Source organism: Diceros bicornis, chromosome 31 (genome assembly GCF_020826845.1).
Source record: "Diceros bicornis minor isolate mBicDic1 chromosome 31, mDicBic1.mat.cur, whole genome shotgun sequence".
Lineage (NCBI taxonomy): Eukaryota > Metazoa > Chordata > Mammalia > Perissodactyla > Rhinocerotidae > Diceros > Diceros bicornis.
The window spans coordinates 20,835,985-20,858,398 of NC_080770.1; the positions used below are offsets into that span (position 1 = coordinate 20,835,985).

A 22,414-nucleotide genomic window follows, 5' to 3' on the forward strand; every position below is an offset into this window, starting at 1 on the left:
GGTTACAGATTTCCTCGGTTGGTGGATTCCCTGAAATCTGTCTCCTCATGACCAAGATGCTGCAATACAACCAAGAGATGGAAATACATGTTTGGAGGCCTAGACCCAAGGTCCCAATCCATTAGCTTTTTTCTGTGCTTTAGGTTGATATGTCTGCAAAGAATCTGGAACATGGAAGATGAATTCTCTCATTACTAAGGTTGTAGCTAGGTCCATTTTCTTCCCAGGTCCCAGGGGAAGGTACTTTTTGGTAGTATAATTGTGTGTCATCCTTTCAAACCTACAGGGAATCCAGGGAGCTGGGGATGAACTCCACCTTTCTTTGGCTTACAAATAATTTGAATGTTATATTCCCTTTATGGTTTTCTGTATCTCATCTTTCAATGTGCATGCAGAATGTTTAGCATTCTTCTTTCAGACTTGCAACTGCTGAGATAAGTAACTTTGGAGACGCACAGACCAAAACTAGTGGGTTGGTGGCCAGGTATTAAAGGAGTGATCTGGATCAGAGTGGTCTCTAGGGTTCTTAAGGGGATAACTGGGGAAAAAAGTGAAAACAGATTTTAATCCTTTAGATAACACACAAAAGAAGAAACTGAGGCATAAAGAGGTTAAAAACCTGCTGAAGGTCACATCATCAGTAAGTGCCACGGCTGAGATTTCAATTTAGGTCTCAGGTGATGGTGAGGTTGCAACATGAGAGCAGTGGCTCAACACACAAGGACACAGTTCACTTCACTAACAGACCTAGTGAGTTATAGCTGATAACACTCTCTCTACCTCCAGCTTGCCTCACTTCACAGGTGAGAACCCTATGGCTCAGGAAGCTGAAGTGAATTTCCAAAGGTTTCACAGTTACTTTGTGGCAGAATCAGGACTAGAACCCAGACTTCCTGACTCCTAGTCAAACACTATTTCCACCAAATTGTGCTGCTTAGGAAAGAAAGAATTATGACACTCTCGGACAGTTTGACTAACCTAATAGAATGATGCAATGAAAAGCGTGTGGGTTTGATATGGGATATAGCTGTGGTCAAATTCTGTTTTACCACTTACTAGCCTTGGGACGGTAGGTATGAGAAGAAATTTCACTGATATTTAATTTAATCATCGATGAAAGGTAAAATACAACCTACTTTTCAGTCTCATTGTAATGATGAAACAGTAAGGTGCATAATAAAGTGCTGAGTTATACATTCAAATAGACCAATTAGACGGACATATAATTTTCTCTACCAGTTCCAACAACTGAATTGGGAAGAAATCTCATGAGGCTAGGAGGCCCATCCAGGATCCTGAGATTGGGAAACATTGATTATCCATTAAGTTAATTCTAAGTTCACTCTAAATTACTCTTTATAGCTTTAACAATTTCCAAAAGAGAGGATATATTGGATAGAAAACATAGGAAGTTTTTCAACATCGACAATGGTCAAAAAATATGAATTAAAAAAAGAAAGATTAAATTTAGCAAAAAAACAAAACAAAACAAAAAAAACCCTGATATCCATTACTGGCTAGGGTGAAAGAAATAAGTAATTTACTACATTTTGGTGATAGCTATTTACATTGACACTGCCCATTTGGTGAAAGATAGAAAAAGTCTTTATAGTATCTATACCCCTCTGTTCAGTATGTACAGCTGAGAAATTATCCTAGGGACCCAGAAATGATTTAATGCATCATGAAGTTCTTCATGGTATTAAAAACTATGACTCATTGCTGGATATATATATACTTGACAGTATAGTACGCAATCATTAAAAACAATGCTTTTAAAGAGTTTATAATGGTATGGGAAAATGTTTAAGTTATAATATTAATCAGAATAATAAATTAAGTTATGGTATTATTTCAGAAGTATAAATGAGAAGTGAACAAAAATATACATACAGAAGAAAGAATGGAAAAATATATTAGAAAGTTTATAGTTTTTCCTTTAGGATATCAGTAATAAGAGTAATTTTTTCTCCCTCTATAAATATTTTCTACACTATATCTAATCATCATGAGTTATCTTTCTAGTTACTTTCTCCCCCTTTCCATAGAGGATCTGCTGATACACAACCTTGCCAAAAACCAGAGCTAGCAACTTTGTCTTCCTTCTGTTACCTTTGTCTTCTCTGTAGGCTGAGTAATCTGGGTTCTGAGAGGACATATTATGGTGTAAGAGCAGGGTATAGGCTGGGGAGTCAGAAGACATGGTTTCTGTGTTCAATCTCCCACAATTTAGCTTCTCTGATTTGGGCTGGCAACTTGTATTTCTAGGTCAAAATGTTAGCCTATTCAAATCAAAGATGTTTGCACCAGATTATCACAAAACTCACTGTTCTTAGTGGCTTTTTTAGCAAAGAAAATGGAAAGTGATTGTTCAAGACGTCCCCTGTAGCCCATAAATGGATGAGACCCTTGACCGGTTTTTGAACCCAGATCACTTAGGATTGTGGGAGATTTCTGTCTGAGAAGAGATTAGGGAACCGTACAGTTTCTCATGGCATTTTTTCTTCCTGCAGGAACTTTCTTTAATCCTATCTAGGCATTTAACACACATATCATTCAAAACAGGAGAGGAAGACCAGATGATGCAGAAGGATGGACCAGATGAACTGTTAAGAATCCTATTGGTTCTAACACTCTGCCGTGTTATAATGTAATAAAAATTTTGATAAGAAGCTATCAACCTCCTCAGATCCAGGTATTCTAAGTTTCCTTTTTTTCTGGTTTTAGTCTTTTATTCATTCAACAGATATTCATTGAGCACTGATCTAGGTCTGGCAATATGGATATTAAACACAAAAAATTCCTGCCTTCAAGAGACTCTGAGTGTAAGGTGGGAGAGTGGAGGGACACGAATACAACATAATGTGCAAAAAGCTAGGATGGAGATGGAACCTAAGAGCTATAGGAATAGAGTGGAAATCCTTACAATCGAGCATCAGATGTGGGAAGAGATCATCTTCCTTGTGGGGATGATATCTGAGCCTAATTTTGAAGGAAGTATGAGAGTAATCCAGTAGAATTTGGAATGTGTGTATGATGGGGGAATAGCATGTGGAAGGCAATGAGGTACGAGTGAGCATGACTTGATCAGGGAATTTAGGGTAGTTTAATATGGCTAAAACACATTGGATGGGAGCTGAAAGATAACATGAATATGTCAGTAGGGTCCAGGGACTTGTAATGAGACTAAAATTTTGATTTTATCTTGAAGGTAAAGAGGATCCTTCGGAGAATTTTATACTGGGTAATAACCTGACTGAATGATTAAATTTTATAAATATCACTGTGGCCACAGTTTGGAAGATTAAGCAGGTATCTAGGTCAGACATGAGGCAGGGGAGACCAGCTATGATGTTGTTGGAGCAACCATCAGCCTATTTTGCTAATTGATTTAATTCTAGTGTCTAGAACTATGGTTGGGACATGCTAGGTGCTCAAAAATATTTTTGGAATAAATAAATGAATGGATGGATAGATGAAGCTTAAAGTACAAGATTTGATAAGATGTGGTGGGTAATTTTGGAATTATGAGATGGACTAGCAAAGGGAGAAGTCAAAAATGACTCCCATGTCTATGGTGAAGAGTAGAGGAAATATAGAAAATACAGAAGGAGGAGCAAGTGAGGTGGGGTGAGATGAGGAATTCAGCTTTTGAGGAAATGCCCATGTGCATTGAGAAGGGCAATTGGGAGCTGGAAGTGTGGATCTAAAAAAGCAACTGTAAACAATATTTAGGGAAATTATTTTCCCATAACTGGTTATTTTTAATGAACTAAAGTTGATATATACACATATAATTATAACTTATATTACAAAAAACTCCATGAATATATTTTCAACCTGAAAAAAAGAATTCATTCTTATTGGTTAAAATGCATGAGATGAAATGTTTTAGGAATTATTTTATCTGTTATTTAACTTTGCATTTTGTCAAAATTACTAATTAGAAATACAGAAAATGATTTGCATTATTAGCAAGTCCGTGCCATGGGATTCAGGATTTGGGTTATTTATATTCCACAAACACTAATTTCCCCCAATTTCTTGAAATGTCTTGAAAGAGGTAGTAACAAATATTTCTTGGAAATTCTCTTTTCACCTAAGTCCTTGCTGTAGCTCAGGATTCATGGACAATCCACGAAACATCACAGAATTTTTCATGCTGGGACTCTCACAGAACCCTGAGGTGCAGAGAGTTTTATTTGTGCTCTTTTTGGTCGTCTACCTGGTCTCTGTTGGGGGCAACCTACTCATCATTCTCACCACCATCTTCAGCCCCACCTTGGGCTCCCCTATGTACTTTTTCCTCTCATGTTTGGCCTTTATTGATACTTGTTATTCCTCATGTATGACTCCCAAACTCATTGCTGACTCCTTGTATGAAGGGAGAGCCATCTCTTTTGAGGGCTGCATGACTCAATTCTTTGTTGCCCATTTATTGGGAGGAACTGAGATCATTCTGCTCACATTCATGGCCTATGACCGCTATGTGGCCATCTGCAAGCCGCTGTACTACATGACCATCATGACCAGGCATCTCTGTGCCCTGCTGGTGGGGGTGGCTTGGTTGGGGGGCTTCCTGCATTCATTGGTTCAGCTCCTCCTGGTCCTTCAGTTGCCCTTCTGTGGGCCAAATGTAATCAATCATTTTGTTTGTGACCTGTACCCCTTGCTGGAACTCGCCTGTACCAACACATATGTCATCGGTCTACTGGTGGTCGCCAACAGCGGTGTGATCTGCCTGCTGAACTTCCTCATGCTGGCTGCCTCCTATATTGTCATCCTGCGCTCCTTGAGGTCTCACGGTGCAGAGGGGAGACGCAAAGCCCTCTCCACCTGTGGGGCCCACTTCACTGTTGTTTCCCTGTTCTTTGTGCCCTGTATATTTATTTACATGCGGCCATCATCTACTTTGTCCATAGACAAAATAGTGGCTGTGTTTTATTGTATTTTGACACCCATGTTTAACCCTTTGATTTATACACTGAGAAATGTAGAGGTAAAAAATGCCATGAAGAATCTTTCGAAAAAATAAGCAATTGTGACAGAGGATACAGGTTCAGTAGGGAAGGAGATAACCAGTCAATCTTAGTAAGAATTCATATTGTCGTGATGAGAGCTGAGAGACCATCAAAAATTTTCAGAGTAAAGTTGATTTGAAAGTTTGGCATTATGTCTAATCTATTTTATGTCCTATAATAATGACCAGGCAAATGATTATATACCCCTTTAATTTCTTTTTAACAGTTTACACTAAATTGCAGAACATGGGTGTTTCCCACTCTCTCTCTCTCTCTCACCTTTGTCTGAGATGGAGTCTTCATCAACCTGGGGTATTGAGAGTCTATGATGAGAAGAATCCCCTTGTTGAAATGTTACTAACCTAGTCTTCCAACTTTGCATGCCATAATATTGATCAGAGTAGTTATTGATAGTTCACCTATATCTGATTTCTATCTACAATAATGTCAGAAAGAAGCTGTAGCTTGGGACTTTGAGAATAAAGAAAATATATTTAGGAATGATTGAACTCAGATCATGGAAGTGTATAGAATAGGTTTATACCAAAATTAACACAAGCATGATTATATATAATAAACTATAATGTGTTGTGAAATTCTGAAACAAATGTGTAAATGTGACCACACACACACAAATGATGTATAGTTTATTGAGCACTGACTTGGTGTTAGGCATTATGTGAATCACTTTATGAAAAGGATCTCATATTGTCTCATAAGAAGTTGACATGGTTTGCTTTTTTATTTTTTTCTGCTGGGAAAAATTCGCTCTGAACTAACATCTGTTGCCAATCTTCCTCTGTTTTTTTTTCTCCCCAAAGCCACAGTACATAGTTGTATATTTTAGTTGTAAGTCCTTCTAGTTCTTCTGTGTGAGGCAGTGCCACAGCATTGTTATTGACAGATGAGTGGTGTGGTTCCAGGCCCAGGAATTGAACCCAGGCTGCCGAAGTGGAGCACATCAAATTTTAACTGCTAGGCCATCAGGGCTGGCTCTGGTTTGCTTTTTAAAAATGAAGAAACTGTATTCACAGAGGCTGAGTTACTTAGAAAGGTTGAGCTGGAATTTAAATCCAGATCTTTCTGCCTTAAAGTCTGATCTTGTCAAAATATGCAGTGCTTTAATATCTGCTGATTTTCCACTGCATGTTTTATTTTGTTCATGCTTTCTGCTTGTAAACTGTTATCAATGTCCTTATCGTCAATCTCTAATATGCACTGTCCCAGGCTTATTTGAAGTCCAGAGTCATTATCAAGTACATCATCGAGGAGGCTTTGACTCTCATCCACTTGGTAAAATGCCTGTCCTTGTAACTTGTCACCATGAGATGCCTTTGTTTTCCATTTGTATGTCTCATTATAACTTAAACCTTTTGAGTTTGCTGGTCAGCTGTCTCAGGTGTTCTGCTTCGGGGCTGCATTTTGTTGATAACACAGTGAATGGAAATTTTGAAAATATTTCTTTGGAAGGAAGAAGAATATAGACACAGGTGAAAAATCTCATTAGATATAAGAACATTTCCTATGCAATACTATTAGATGTTTTCCTGGTGTCGGTAGCTCGTAATTTTATTGTTTCACATCAAATGCTAGTAAGATACATGTTCCCCCACAATTTTATGTTCCCAGGTACAGAGATTCTGTTTGTCTATTTAAAAAAGGTGGCATTTATCTATTCATCTATATTTGTTGTCATAGAAAATGTTTACAATATGATATGGAATTTAAAAATCAGGTTGTGAAACCACATGTAGCCCAGAGATGTACATTTTTTTACTTTATTTCTGCCTGTGCAGGTATGGATAGGGATGTGTTTGCACGTAGGTTTATCAAAATAACGAAAGTCCTTAACATTGTGGTTGGAGTCTAGTTTACTTTGAACTTTTGTTTTCTCTGCGTCCTCCTGAATCTTGGCCATTGACACAGACTAGGTTGTGGGAAGTGTGCAGCACAATGAGACAACTAAAGCCAAGTTTCCAGAGGCAGAAAGCATCGGGGGCATCAAAGAGAGCAGGACACTTAGGAGAGTCATCCCATGAAGTTGTGTGTGAATTCCGGGGCCCACTTCTGAGCTGCAACTGTGTGGGTCTGAACTTATACAACATACCAGTCTTTGAGAATGACATTACAAGGTTGACCACCACCAAGTCACAGACTGGCCACTGGGTGGCACACGTGACGAGTCTGGATAACACTGTAAAAGATTTGATAACTGAACTGACATTGGAATCACAGTCCAGAGAAGGTGGTTTGGAAATTGCCACCTGCCTTGCCACTGACAATGTTAATTGCCTGCTAAAACTAAAAATTTAACATTCTCCTTAATTTAAAAAGATCTGAAGTATCATAACATAATATTCACAATATCCAGGATACAATCCCATGTTACTCAGTATACAAAGAAGCAGGAAACCTCAACCTGCAAAGGAAAAAACAATCAGCGGGTGCCAATCCTGCAATTACACAGATATTGGAATTTTCAGACAAAGACTTTAAAGCAACCATTTTAACGATAATCCCATAAGTCAGAGAGAGCATACTTGAAACAAACGAGAGATACAAAGTATCAGCAAAGAAATAGAAATTATAAAGTAGAATAAAATTTCAAATTGATAACTGAAAGATACAATAACCAAAATTAAAAATTCACTGGCTGAGCTCAATGGCGCACTGGAAATATTAGAGTCAGTGAACTTGAAGATGGATCAAACCACAGAGAGAAAAATAGATTTAAAAAAAGGATAGAGTCTCAGAGACTTGTGAGGCAATACTGAATGTCTAACATTCATGCTATCAGAGTCTCAGAAAAAAAGAAGAAAGAATGTGGTTCAGAGGAAAACATTTGAAAAAATAATGGGTGAAAACTTCCAAGTATTGGTGAAAGATACAAACTTACAGATTCAAGAAGCTCTGCAAATCTCAAACCGGATGAACTTAAAGAAAGAAATTCGCCCCAGACACATCATAATCAAACTATGAGAAACCAGGACAAAGAAAAAACATCTTTGAGTTTTAAAGCGGAACACCTGTGTATCCACAAACCATGTCAAGAAGTAGAAGATTTCTAGCCCTTCCAGAACCTGTTACATCTCTTCCCAATCACACCTCTTTCTCCTCCATCAAAGGCCAACGCTAATCTGACTTTTATGATAAAACTGTTTTACTTTTCTTTATACTTTTATCCATTTACCACCTAAGTACACCCCCCTTGCTTGGTCTACGTTAAAATTTCGAATAAATGCAATCATACAGTATGTAATCTTTTGTTTCCGGATTCTTTGGCTCCACATCGTGTTTGTGAGATTCATTCATGTTGTTATACGCACCTGTAGTTCACTTATTTTCATAGGTCTGTTAGTCCATTGTGTGAAACACCATATATTTTTTTATCTGTTCTATTGATGACGGACATTTAAGTTGTTTCCACTTTTGTGCTATTACGAATAGCTCTACTAACGCCCTCAGTGATGTGTCTTCCAGCGCACAGATGCACACATTTCTCTTGGGTTTATACCTAGGAGTGGAGTTTCTGAGTCCTAGGTTATACGAATATTTGACATTAGCTAACAATCTCCAGTAGTTTTCTAATATGTACTTGGAAAACAATATACGTTTCCAGCAGCAGCATATGAGAGATCCTATTCCTCCATATTGATGACAAACAGTAGGTATTGACAGTTCTTTTAATTTTGACATGTAGAAGGAACACTGCAGTAGTATTTTATTGTGGTTCTCCATCATAGTTCTCAGATGATTAAAGAAGTGAGCCCCCTTTATATGTTTGCTGGCCACTGGATATTTTCTTTGTGAAGTGCTATTCAAATATCATGTTCAAATCTCTGTGTTTATCTTATTGATTTTTAAGTGTTCTTTATATATTCTGTATCAGTCCTGGTTCTCTGAGAATCAGAAGCTAAGACACAGTAGAAGTGTAAGAGATTTATTGGGAGAAACACTGGTGAGGGAAGGTAGGAAGAAGCACCAAGAGTGATGCAGGTCTGACTCCTGTGAAGCAGAGATGGGTAAAAGGAAGGAAGGAAGGTCATAGACTGCAATGTAGTTCTAAGAAATTTTTCAGACTTTTTAACTCTGAGTTAAAAGTGAAGAATAGAAATTTGAGGTTGGGGAGAGGAATTATGAAGAAATTGAAGAACTTTTTAAATGGTTCTTAAGGAAAATTGGGAATATGTGTTGATTAAATAAATATAGTAGGATTGCTAGGCCATGTTGATGGGCCTTTTGAAGTTGGTGACATGAATTTATAGTGGACTAACTCCTCCCTATTTTGTGACTTTTTCTAGAAGTTCAGGGAACAGATTTGGAGAAGGATTAGACTAAGATTCATTCAGTACTGAGGAATTGCTCTACACATGTGCTGAAGAGGCAAGAGTTTTGGAAACGTAAAAGGTTGCAAATTTTATGGAGGAAAATTTGCTGCATATATCAATTAAACATGTATATCCTTGTCAATATTTATCAGTGTTAAAAATATACATAAAATGTATGAACTTGTCAATTCCATATATTTGATTTTGTAATTATTCTATTTGTTTATGCCCTTGCTTTGTTTTGGAGGTGGCTACTGCCCCTTTTAGAATGTAAGCCCCATGCTGCCAGGGACCATGTCTGTCTTATTCACTATGTTATTCCTGGCATTTCGGAAAGTGCTGTATTTTATTAGGTGGGGCCTGAAAACATACTTATTAAATGATTGAAATGGTGGAAGTTTAATTTCAATTCGGGTTATTCTGACTCTAGTTTTCTTGATCTTTTAGCACTCCACACAGTGGAGGTGTGGATAAAGGACAATGGTACTTTTCGTTCAGTTTTGAGGGGGGAAATGAAAGAGATGATGTATATGAAAGGGCCTAGGATCCATGCCTAGAACACAGATGATACTCAATACATGCTGTTGATTTTTGTTGTTGTTCAGTCAGCAATTTCCCTAAAGATGCTTACACTTCAATACCAGTTCCTGAAATATCCTAACTCCCTTTTCCTACAGACAATTTATGGTCTCTGTCTAGACCCTAGAAGGACATTGGGCACTTCTAGGAGGCAGAATAGAAGTCATTTCCTTGAGACCAAAACTATATTCAAAGGGACTAATTAAATGATGGCATCAACGTTGTTATCACCTGTGAATGAGGTGAAATCTGGTTCCAACACCGCTTCAGCAAGTGATCCTGTGAGGGGAGAATTAGCCTCCCCCAGAGAGGAAGAAAGCACATAGCGTGGATAATCCCTACGTTATCACTCCTATCTTATAAATAACCCTTTCCAGTGGAAGGAGAAAGCTTCTCTGAGTCTGTGCTGATAGGCAATGTTAGCAGAAAGCAGAGCTAACAAGCCAGCCACTCCTTCTGTGAGGCCTTCTTCCCTAGTAGCAGCAGCAGTGCTTCTCTGCTTTCTATAGAGAGAGTAGACAATGGAACGTGGAGGTTATATTGGAAAGGGCACTGGCTGGAGCGACAAGTGACCTGGATTCCAGCTGCACCTCTGCCATGAACAACACGTGTGACTTTGGACCAGCTGCACCTAATCTCTCTGAGTCTTAGATCCACTTTAAAATGGAGACAATTGGAAAAGATGATTTTCAGTATCATGGGGTTCTTCAGCAAATAAAAGAGAAATGGATAATGGAACAAATTTCAGTTGCTTGTAAATGAATCACTCTCTCTTTAGTTTTCCCCTGCTACTATTCTAAGAAACTTTCAGCTCAGATGAGTTTCTGTCATCAATAGCAATTGCCCAATCTGTGCTTTGCCTCAATGTAAAAAACAATTTGAAGTTCATCCAGGAGTTTAATCATATGAAACAGTGAAATTTGGGATGCTGTGTTTGGAGCTGGGCGAGGTGACCCTTGAAGAACTCTTCTAAGTCTACCATTCCATGGTGTTAGGATGTAAAAACAAAACAAAGCAAAACAACTGGCAACCTGTTGGTGTTCTCACATCCAGTCAATGTAAGTTTTCCATAAGCTATTTTTAAAATTAAATAAAAGAAAAATGCAACTCAAATAAAAATGTATTGGAATAATTTTACTGAAATTCTCACAATTTTCTACAAAATAATTTTGTAGAAATTTCTCATGGGTAACTCAAACAGGAGACTTCTTTTCTTCACCAATTTTTAATAATTTATATTGTACTCTCACAAATTTGAATCACAGAGATGAATAAGAGTAACATTTTTATTTTGGGGCATAAATTCATTATTTGGCTAAACTGTATACTATTCATATTGATTGCATTTTCTGTACTCTCTTGTATTCTGTATGAGGATCGGTATTAGGGCATTTTTCATATTTATAGTAAAATTATACCCATATCAATACCTGCTTAACCTTGAATGCATACACTTAGGTCTTTGGCTCCTTAAGCTGCATGAAGAATTTATTGCCCACCATCACCATGTTGATGATGGTGATATTAGAGATGCCATTTATCGAATGTTTATCACATTCAGGCTCTGTACAAACACTTGACATGCACTGTTTTCATTTGCTCCTCTCTGCAACCTCAGGGTAGAGCAGTACTCTTATTTTTATTTTATAGATAAGAACATTAAAGTTTTGAGAAGTTCTCCGGGATTAAACAGCCAATAAATGGCATAGGAAGGATTCAAACTCAGATGAGCTTAAGTGACAGTATAGTACAGCAAAGCCCACAGACTCTCTAGCAAGACTTCCTGGGTGCAAACCCTAACTCTGCCACTTACTAGCTGAATATGCTTCTGTAAATTGCTAAATGTGTGTATCACTTTCTTCTTCTGCAAAATGAGGGTAATAACAGTAATCTACCTCATGGGGATGCTGTGAGGATTGAATGAACTGATGTATGTAAGGCAGTTAGGACAGTGCTTGGTGAGGACTAAGTGCTACCTGGGTGTTTGCTGTTATTACTGCTGTCTGCTCTTGGCCTTAGTGTTCTACTCTGGAAAGGTCCCCATCAGACTCGTTACTTGCAGAGGCCATGTTTGACCTCTTGCAATAAAACTTGGAGAAAGAAAAAGGGAGCAGCATCCTGATCAACACAGGAATCTTCTCTCCAGTGTTTCTTATATCTGGGTGTCTCTTTTTCTTCTGACACTTAATGGTTCTCTCTTAATTCTTATCATACTGAGCATCATTTTTTCAGCAAGTTGGAAGATTTAGCTAGTTTAAGAAGGTCTATGTTTACAGGAAAATAATAGGTTGGTGGTGGATGGGGTTAGTGACAATTCTTTATTTAATCATAATTAAGATAGGCACAGTCATTTCCTTAATATCATTAGGAGAATAAAGATTGAGAAGGAATATTCTTCCAGATGAGATTCTAATTTATTGCTGGTTAAGATGGGGCATCTGTCCACCTGGCCCCCATAGCTTCTTTTATGTAGTGAATAGGCAGATAAACATTTAATATAATCTTTCACTGATGCTAACCAATTTTTATTTTTTTTTACTTTGACTTCTCCCTGTAGACTGCAGAGGGCCTAGCAGCCTTTAACTAGAAGGATTTCACCAAGCCCAGTGAAAGCAAAATCCAAAAATATATAAAATGTATAAAGCAAGGAGGAAGAGGAATTTAAGTTGGCTTCCTTGGCATGATGCTGTCCACATCCTGGGCAGAGAGTGGGAGTGAAAAAGCAAGCAGAGAAATGAAGTTGGGCAAGTCTCCAGCTGCAAACAAGTCAGTTTCTCTCAATCTTGCTTCAGTTTGTTTTACATCAATTTGTGTCACTATCAGAAACATTGACAGAAAGTGTAGCAAACCTCACTGCAAAGTACAAGAAAAAAGATTTAATTTAAACAGTATGGACCATACATGCAGATATTTCAGATCCTCAATATTCATTGTTTTCTCAAGTGCCATTGCATCTGTGTGGAACTATGCTGAAAATTGTCAGAGATGTACTCCAATTGAGGTAGAAAATCAATGTCTGCCAAATGTTCAATTTTAGTAGTAACAAAAGAAATTAAAATTTAGATAATTAAATTACTATTTTCACATAATAACTTGGATATCTAGTGCCCAGTGATTCTAAATTTAACAGATAGACATGTGCTCACATTTTCTGCTTAACAGAATGAATCGGTACAGGAATTTTGGAAGAGAAATGGTTAAGAGGAACAAAGGGAAGTGGATATAACTAAAGGAAACCTTGAAACACATTCTCCCTGGAATCTTCTGTTACAGTCATGTTTCTCTCTGGACTTTACGGGCAATACTGTAGCTGCATTGTCAATGTTCTTGGGAGCTATGAATATACCACACAATATCACGGGATTTTTCATGCTGGGACTCTCACAGAACCCAGAGGTACAGAGAGTGCTCTTTCTGGTCTTTCTGATCATCTATGTGGTCACAGTTTGTGGCAACATGCTCATTGTGGTCACCATCACCTCCAGTCCCATCCTGGCTTCCCCAATGTATTTTTTCCTGGCCAACTTGTCCTTTATTGACACCTTATTCTTCCTCTATGACCCCTAAGCTCATTGCTGACTCCCTGTGTGAGGGGAGAGCCATCTCTTATGAGGGCTGCATGGCTAGGCTCTTTGGAGCCCATTTATTGGGAGGAACAGAGATCATTCTGCTCACAGTCATGGCCTATGATGGCTACATGGCCATCTGCAAGCCCCTGCACTACACGACGATCATGACCAGGCATCTCTGTGCCTTGCTGATGGGGGGCTGACTGGGGGGCTTCCTGCATTCGTTGGTTCAGCTCTTCCTGGTCCTTCAGTGGCCCTTCTGTGGTCCCAATGTGGTCAATCACTTTGTCTGTGACTTGTTCCCCTTGCTGGAACTCGCCTGTACCAACACATATGTCATTGGTCTGCTGGTGGTCGCCAACAGTGGTGTGATCTGCGTGTTGAACTTCCTCATGCTGGCTGCCTCCTACGTTGTCATCCTGTGCTCCTTGAGGTCCCACGGTGCAGAGGGGAGACACAAAGCCCTCTCCACCTGTGGGGCCCACTTCACTGTTGTTGCCTTCTTGTTTGTTCCCTGTATATTTACATATATACGTCCAATGTCTACTTTATCTATAGACAAAAACATGGCAGTATTTTATGGTATTCGGACTCCTATGTTGAATTCACTCATTTATACCCTGAGAAGTGAAGAGGTAGAAAATGCCATGAGAAAGCTCTTCACACAGGAAGAAATTGCAGGTGGACAATAAGCAGTAAAGCAGGAAATAAAAATAACTTAATTTCTGCAAGTGGAAGAAACCAATGTTTGCTTTTTATTATCGTATATCATCTTATTCCATCTCATCCATTCTTTCACCTCCACAGACTTTTATGGTTTACTAAGTCTTTTCACTTGAATTGCATAATTTTGATTATAAAACAACTATATGAACTATATATGGCATCAATGATTATTGTCCCTGTTTTAGAAATGAGAAAATTGTGTCTCCAGGTGTAGTTAATTGATGAATCAAGGTTATCTAACTTCAAAGTATCTAAACCAAAACTCAAAATCAGTTATTTTTGATCCATTATCCAGATCTTTAAATAGCAATTCATGTTGATGTCATTTGAGTCTGGTTGATAATTAATTGAGTAGTTTAAACGTAACACAAAATGCAACTTAAGGCAAATAACTTCACACTTAGCCATATATAGCAGTCTGTGTGCATCTAGGCCTGGCCTCTATTCCTTCTCATCATCCCTTATGACATCAGTGGTATTGCTGGTACACTGTAGCAGAGAGGGTAAGATCTGGCTCTGGAGACAGATCAACCTGAATTTCAGTCTTATTTTCCGTGTGTAATCATGGCATGACCTTGAGTAAGTCACCAAACCTCTATAAGACTTTGATGCCTGTCTTTAAAATAAAGATAAACATAATACATGTCTAAAGTGTTATTGTGAGAATTAAATTAGATAATCTATGTAAAGTTCTTAATCCAGTTTCTGGCACACATATACCCAATATGTTTTACTTGATATTGTTATATCTATACCTCAACCTTTTCCTAACCTTCCATACAGAGGTTATTTTCTTTTGCTTTTTTATCTCTACTACGTTTGAAATATATGCTGTGCTTGGAGTAGAATGGCTTATTTTTTGGCCAATGACAGAAAATGGTATTTCCTTGTACTTTTTCTAACTCTTTCTGTTTCAAATCCAAGGGATGCTAGTGTTCTGCAATCTGAAACATACATCCATGTTCGTTACATTCTTTTTCCTGGTTTTACAAACTCTGACCATATCCCTTCCCAGAGCTTCACCCTTTAAGAGTGTAGGCTCCCATAGTTTATAATATACTTATCTTTTGTTTGACAAATAATCTGTAATTCACCATGTTGCAACATATCTACTTTTCACACTAAGAAAAAATCAACTAGAAATTAATATGAAAAGCAATTTCTTTACTATAAATATTCAAAATCATTCTCCAAAAACCAGTAAATTCTGCAGATCATCAAGAAATAATTATTATTTTACCTCCAAACTTCTATGTATAACAAAAACAACAGAGTTCTCAGGCAAAAGAAATATTGTCTTCTTTCACTGTGTCATATCTTCATAGTCTAATAACTGGGTATAACTGAGACCCTGAATTCTATATCTATTCATTTCTGCTGTTATATAATAAAAATAATTGAGCCAATTTGACAATCAACTAAGAAATATGAAATCATGGTGAAGCTTGCTAAAAAATAGCCTTTTTTTTTTTTGCCGGCTTGCCACAATTTTATCTCAAGAGACTTTCTAGAAAAGCACACTTACTTTAGTTGAAATTTGAAAAGCACCTTTATATTTAGTACAGTTAAAATATCAAATAGCATAAAGGACTGATCCTAGTGTGGCCTTGTTTCTTGTCCACATTACGATTAACCGTGACACAGCTAACTTATAAACCTGCTTATTTTTGAAAAATTTCGAACAACTAGAATAAACACATTAGTAAATATCACCGGAAGTTTTCTATAAGATTTAAAAATCATTACGAATCTTGTTTACAAAGGTAATGGTGTCTCCATTTTGCAGACTACCTAAAATATTTTTCCCCAAAATACATGTCTATTTTATTATTTTATTTTTTATGGAGAATAAATGGCTTGATTTTTTTTTTTTTCCTGAGGAAGATCAGCCCTGAGCTAACATCCATGCCAATTCTCCTCTTTTTGCTGAGGAAGACCGGCCCTGAGCTAACATCTATTGCCAATCCTCCTCCTTTTTTTCCCTTTTTCTTCCCAAAGCCCCAGTAGATAGTTGTATGTCATAGTTGCACATCCTCCTAGTTGCTGTATGTGGGACACCACCTCAGCATGGCCGGAGAAGTGGTGTATCGGTGCGTGCCTGGGATCCTAACCGGGGAAGCCACAGGGCCGGCCCACCAATTTTAAAATTTAGAAAATAAGAAAGCAATAAAGATGAGCAATATATAAGAAAATAGAGATGTGCATGTGCGGGTGTGTGTGTATGTGTGCGGGTGTGTGTGTGTAAATCCCCCTATAAGCCCACTCCCTAGAGAGAATCACTCTCAGCATCTTGGTCGACATCCTTCTAGTCCTCATCATCTTTTTCTCCTCCTCCACCTGCTCCTTCAACGTCTTCTATCAACTTGGTTAAGCCTCTACCATCTGAAAGTTACTCTCAGGGGCTAAATTATTACTTTGTGCAGCTTACAAGTCATCTTAGGCAAATAAGCTTTTCTAATCTTCAGTTTCCTCATCCAAAAATAGGTCTTTTGATTCTTACTTTATGCCCTTATGAAACGAGAATGTGTGTGAAGAGCATAGTGCCTGACGGGTTGACGGGAGCCTAATAAATGATAGTTCCCCTCCCTGCCAGGGGGAAAACGGCAACAGAGGAATAAAGACTAGAAATAACGTAAGCCTCTGAATTTTAAGTACTGTTGAAAATAGACTCGTGGAGTAAAAAGAAAAGACCTGTGTTTGAGATTTTTATCCTGCAGCTCATTGTTATGTTGCTGCTGGCGTGCTTCTTAAAAAAGTAGTTTTTCACCTACCTCTCTTGAACTCTCCTCCCTCAAGTGGAGTTGTCTTGTTTTGTTCTGTTTTAACGGACAACCATAGGATGAACACACATTCATATCAAACATATTTGCTAATTTTCATTTATCAGAGGAAATTAGTACTATGTAAGCCACAGGCTACTTTTTTTATGTACAAACTAGTGCAGATGGAGAAGAAAATAATTTCAAAGAAATTTCCTGTTATGTGGAACTCAAAACATTCGTGGAGTTAAAAATTACCAACTGGTCAATAGCTGGTTCTTTGCAGACTCATAGGTTTTCAGCCTGGCCTATCTGTGAAAGCAAGTCCACCTTCAAATTGGTTTAAACAATGAAGGCCAAAGGATTTCAAGAAGAGAATTCCAAAGATTAGAGAGAAATGTAAGAAATTTAACTTCTTGTCTGTTTATGTTAAGTGGATGCAAAATGGGTTTCATAAAGCACAGAGAGTCAACTCTTTGTTTACTCTAGGTCAGACAGGCTCAGATTTGAATTCTGATTTAGCCAAATTTTAGCTAATTGATCTTGAACAATGTAATTAATCTCTCTATCCCTTGGTTTCCTCATTTATGAAATGGGACTATCAATATTACTGCACATATTGAGTTCTAGTGAGAATTAAATAACAGAAAAAATATAAGGCACTTTTCACATAGTAAGCAAATAAATAAGAAAGCTGTCATAATTATCTGTACCATCATTGTTTTATTGATGCTCACACCATCTATAGGTAGGGTCACCACTATGTCCAAATAATGAAATGTTTTAGACCGAGGTAAGTTCCATAGTTTGGGGCTTCAAATAAATTAAGATCAGAAAGAAATTAGGGTCAGAAATCAGCTGCCTCCAAAACATATAAAGTGCTTAGGTCCAGACTTTATTCACAGAAAGTACTCAGTAAACATTAGCTATCATCCTCCTCCTTCTCCTCATCCTTATTTTTACGTTATCCTCTTTCATTCTGTCTTTCTTGGGAACTACAGCTAGATCTTTGCAAGATAAATTTGATTTTTTAAACATCCTGTTGCTTGCGTATATTTACAAGATGGTCACACATAGCAATTTATGGCAGAACATCTATTTTCTAAAGACCTTTATGTATGGTAAGATCTAACCTGATATAAAGTCCTGAGAACATGAGAAATGTCAGCATCACATGACATTAGAATCCCTGGGTGAGAAATCTCGTCCTGAAAACAGGTTTGTGGGCTCTTCCCCAGGAGTCACAAGCTCTGGATAGAGGAAGGTCTTTTAGTCTCAACAATGGGTTCTCCCATCTCCTTCTTCCAGAGGACTGGACAGGACTGGTCTATCATTAGTGAGACATATTGAAATAAGTTGTGTTTAGGCATCTTGTACTGCTCCAGCCAGCACCCCCATTTGCAACTGCAGAGATATTTAAGGGCATTTTTATCCCAAAACAGGTAGTTGGTGATCGGCTAGCTCTTAGTGCCCAGAGACCTGATCACTGGCCCCATTAAGTTTCCCTGCTGAGATAATAACTCACCATTATGCTGTCTCTACTTGTAAATGGGTGGCATTTATGACCTACTTTGAAGTGAAGTGAGGCTGGGACAGATGTTCTGTCCTCCTGTAATCTCAGTTAGGGAAGGACAGTAGTGGTGCTCTTGGGCTTCTCTGTCAGGAACTGCACACCTTATGCTCTGGGTGACATCTCTGAAGGCTGTACCGCATCTGAGCAATTTTCACTATTTTTCAGCTGACTCATTTTTGTCAATTTAAATCATTTAATTCTTACAACTTAAGGAAGTGTGTAATGTTATTTCCCTTTTACAGATGAAAAAACAGGTATAGAGGTGAAGCAACTTGCTTTAATTTACAAAGCTAATTAAAATTGAGGAAAGATGAGGCATCAAGCCTATTTGATCCAAAGCTATTTATCTCTGACTTCAAAGCTTCTATTTCTTAAGCTCTTGGCATTTCACTACATTCTCGATATGGATTATTTTCTGTAATCCAGATTTGTGATCATTGTCCAGTTCCACGACACAAACTTGTTCTTACATCACTGGCAATTTTCTATAACAGCTATTTTGTTTTCAGAGGCTTCTTTTCCTTTGTGTCTAAAACAAGCCTTTAATGTACAGATATTTTCTGACTTAACTCTACAGACTTTATCAGTTATACATCTTTTGCATCAGCCAATCCTTATTCTAATTCTTTTTGTAGAGAATTGTATACTACAGGGAATGGTGGAGATGTAATTTTTTAAATGTTCCTTTGTGTGCAAATGCTCTCTTCTTGGGATTGTGATAAGTAAATAGTTTTTTATTTCTTCAATGGGAGAATGTTTATAAACCTCTCAAACTTAAGAAGATAAAAAAAAGTATATTTTGATAAAAGTATTTCTTGAAACCTCTTTCTCCACTGTTCCACACTTTATTCACATATAGTTATTTTTCCTCTTTTAAAATAAAACATCATTCTAGCTGTAGTGCTGGGTTTATAGAGCATTCAAGAATATTGCTGTTGATCTTCATTTCCACAATGAGGGCAACATCGTGACTTTGTGGGCTTTTGGTACATTTGTTCTCATGAGTCCTTTCCCATATGGATCCTTTCCTCCATAAAAAAATATTAAAAATTATATTTTATCACTATATTGGTATAAAGATGACTCTACAGTTGAATTTGGATCATATTCATTTTTTCTTCTCATTTTAAAAGAAATTAAAACATTTCAGGGGCTCCTAAAGCTATCATGGGCTCTGGGCACTGTGCCTCTTGTGCCTTAATGGATATGTCAGCCTTGCCCACAACAGGTGGGCTCCTGAAGAAAATGGATCCAGGCAGGATAATTGAATGGCCCAAGTTTAATCAACTAAGAAGGGGAATAAATCTCTATAAAACATCATTAAATTTTTTTGCCTAAATAATCCAACCACGAGATCTATTTATTTCCAGTTTTTGCTATTTGCCCCCAGAGTTTCCTCATGACATTTTTCACTTCTGCATTTCTGAGGGTGTAGATCAAAGAGTTCAACATAGGAGTTACCATGGTGCAAAACACAGTCACAGCTTTGTCAGTGGGGAAGGAGGTCACCACAAGAATGAACAAGGTACAAAGAATAAGATGACAACAGTAACATGAGAGGCACAGGTATACAGGGCTTTGCGACGCCCTTCAGAGCTGTGAGTCCTCAGGGAGTGGAGGACGATGACATAGGAAACAACCAGCATAGAAAAAATGAGTGAACACAGTGACTCACTGTTGGCAGCAATCAGAGGCCCCAAAGTATGAGTGTCTGTGCAGGCCAGCTCCAGGACAGGAATTAAATCACACATAAAATGGTCAGTGACATTGGGGCCACAGAATGGTAACTGGACCATGAACAAAATCTGCATCGCCCCATGAAGAAACCCTAAAACCCCAGCCATTCCCACCAGGAAACCACACACAGGTTTGCGCATGATGGTCATATAGTGCAAGGGCTTACAGATGGCTACGTAGCGGTCATAGGCCATGACAAGTAACAAGATGATCTCAGTTCCAGCAAAGAAATGTTCAGCAAAGAGCTGAGTCATGCAGCCATTGAAGGATATAGTGTTGTTTTCAGAGATCAAGTCAAAGATCACTTTGGGCACTATGGAAGAAGAGTAGAAACCATCTATAATGGACAAACAGGACAGAAAAAAGTACATAGGAGAACCCAGGGCTGGGCTGATGAAGATAGTGACCGAGATGAGCAGGTTACCTGCCAATGTGATCAAATAGGTGATTAAAAACACAGCAAATAAGAGTTTCTGCAGTTCTGGATTCTGGGTCAGACCCAGCAGGATGAATTCAGTTACATGGCCCATCCTTTTCATCGATTCAGCTTGAGTTGTGAGCACATGGTCCATCTGGAAAGATCACAGTATTTCTGAGTGATGATATTTCAAATTCAATACTAAAACATTCCATCATCTCTTTAGTCCTGGTCTTTGAGATTCAGGGAGCTACATCTTCCACTCACCTCTGCCATTTTGCAGATAGTTGTAAAGAAGAAGGGAAGGAGATTCAATTTCTTCTTATTCATACTAATTAAATATTGACAATACCTTCCAAACACCAGAATATAAGAACAGTGTTATTATGAAGGTTGACTTATGCTTGACTTCCAAACTTTCTGGCTCTAAAAGTCTTACAGAAGGCTATATTTCACTTTTTGGGACAAATTTCTTCAATAGCAATTATTTTAAAGTTATATTTGTCTATTGGCATGAATATTTATAGGTATATGAACATAATATTCTTTTAAAAGTCAACTGTGTATCAGATATGAAAATACCAGGCCTTACTACGTCTATACCTGCTGTGTTCTAGTGAATGTTATTCCTTTCTGTCAAATGAATGTACTTGCGCATGAAGATAGAGACAGAGCTGCAAATGGAAATTTTTCCCTTCAAAATACCAAGGAACTATCTTCATAGCAGCTCATTGAGCAGCACTCACTCAACAGCCCCAGATGTTGTGTGTGGCTCAACGTGACTCTTGCACACTAACTCTGTCCACATCTTTGAATGTGGACATGTAAGTGTGCAAATCTCCCTGAGAAAGTCTCGCTATTTCTTAAGTGAATTTTCTGTGCAGTTGGTCTTTCATCACACACAGAATGATGCTCTGGATTAGATACATTGTTCTCCTCACATTTTACAGATGGAATTAAATGAGTCATGAAGTCTTCCTGAGTTTCCTATTGACAAGACAGAAATGTTAGGCTCACCTAAGGTAATACAATTTCCCCCTTTCGGCATAAATTTAACCAATTAGATGAACCTGAATTTTTCATTGCTAACTGGTGTCACTATTGAGTATACACAAGAATATATATGTTTTTTGGAAGGATCTTTACACAGACTTTCAATAGTGAGTACGTGTCATTACAAAAGATCATGTTTTATTACTCTCCCTTAATTTTCTTTTTTCTCCAATTCCTGTGAAAAAATATAAGCATGTATTTTTCCTCAAAAATTTCTAAACAGAGAAGTCAGCATCATGACTCTCAGCTTCAATAAAGTTGAGGAAAGATGTCTTTAGTTTCAGGAAAGCTCAGTCTCTGAGTTGTTTCTTCTCTATCCATGGCCCCGATAGATGGCCGACTATGTAGTTAGTCATACTGAATAGATTTAATTCACAAATTCTAACTTCAATGTGGCAACATGGAAGTCATGAAAAGGGGGAAGAATTTCAAATCATTACCAACAGAAATCCGCAGAATCAACCTACTTAGTGAGACATAAGTGTTAACCACAATGTTGTAAAAGTGGCTTTAGTCATTCTCAACAGTGTCTTGTCTGGCAACGTTACAGATAATGTTTTCTATCGACATTTTCATGTCATTGTGTCCAAATTCGTTTTTAGAGAAAAAGATTAAGCTTCAATTCACAGAATATAACTACAAAAACGATTT

At 37.8% G+C, this 22,414-nt stretch overlaps 1 protein-coding gene and 2 pseudogenes across 1 annotated transcript; 2 read left to right on the forward strand and 1 right to left on the reverse strand.

Annotated features, from left to right (window-relative positions):
- Window positions 1-4,126: 4,126 nt before the first annotated feature.
- On the forward strand, window positions 4,127-5,035 carry LOC131395767 (olfactory receptor 4C3D). Its single transcript, XM_058527594.1, has one exon. The coding sequence runs from the start codon at window positions 4,127-4,129 to the stop codon at window positions 5,033-5,035; it is 909 nt and encodes a 302-aa protein (XP_058383577.1).
- An 8,229-nt stretch (window positions 5,036-13,264) lies between these two features.
- Window positions 13,265-14,189, forward strand: LOC131395429 (olfactory receptor 4C3-like; annotated as a pseudogene).
- Window positions 14,190-19,911: 5,722 nt separating this feature from the next.
- On the reverse strand, window positions 19,912-20,831 carry LOC131395769 (olfactory receptor 4C45-like; annotated as a pseudogene).
- Between the last annotated feature and the right edge of the window lie 1,583 nt (window positions 20,832-22,414).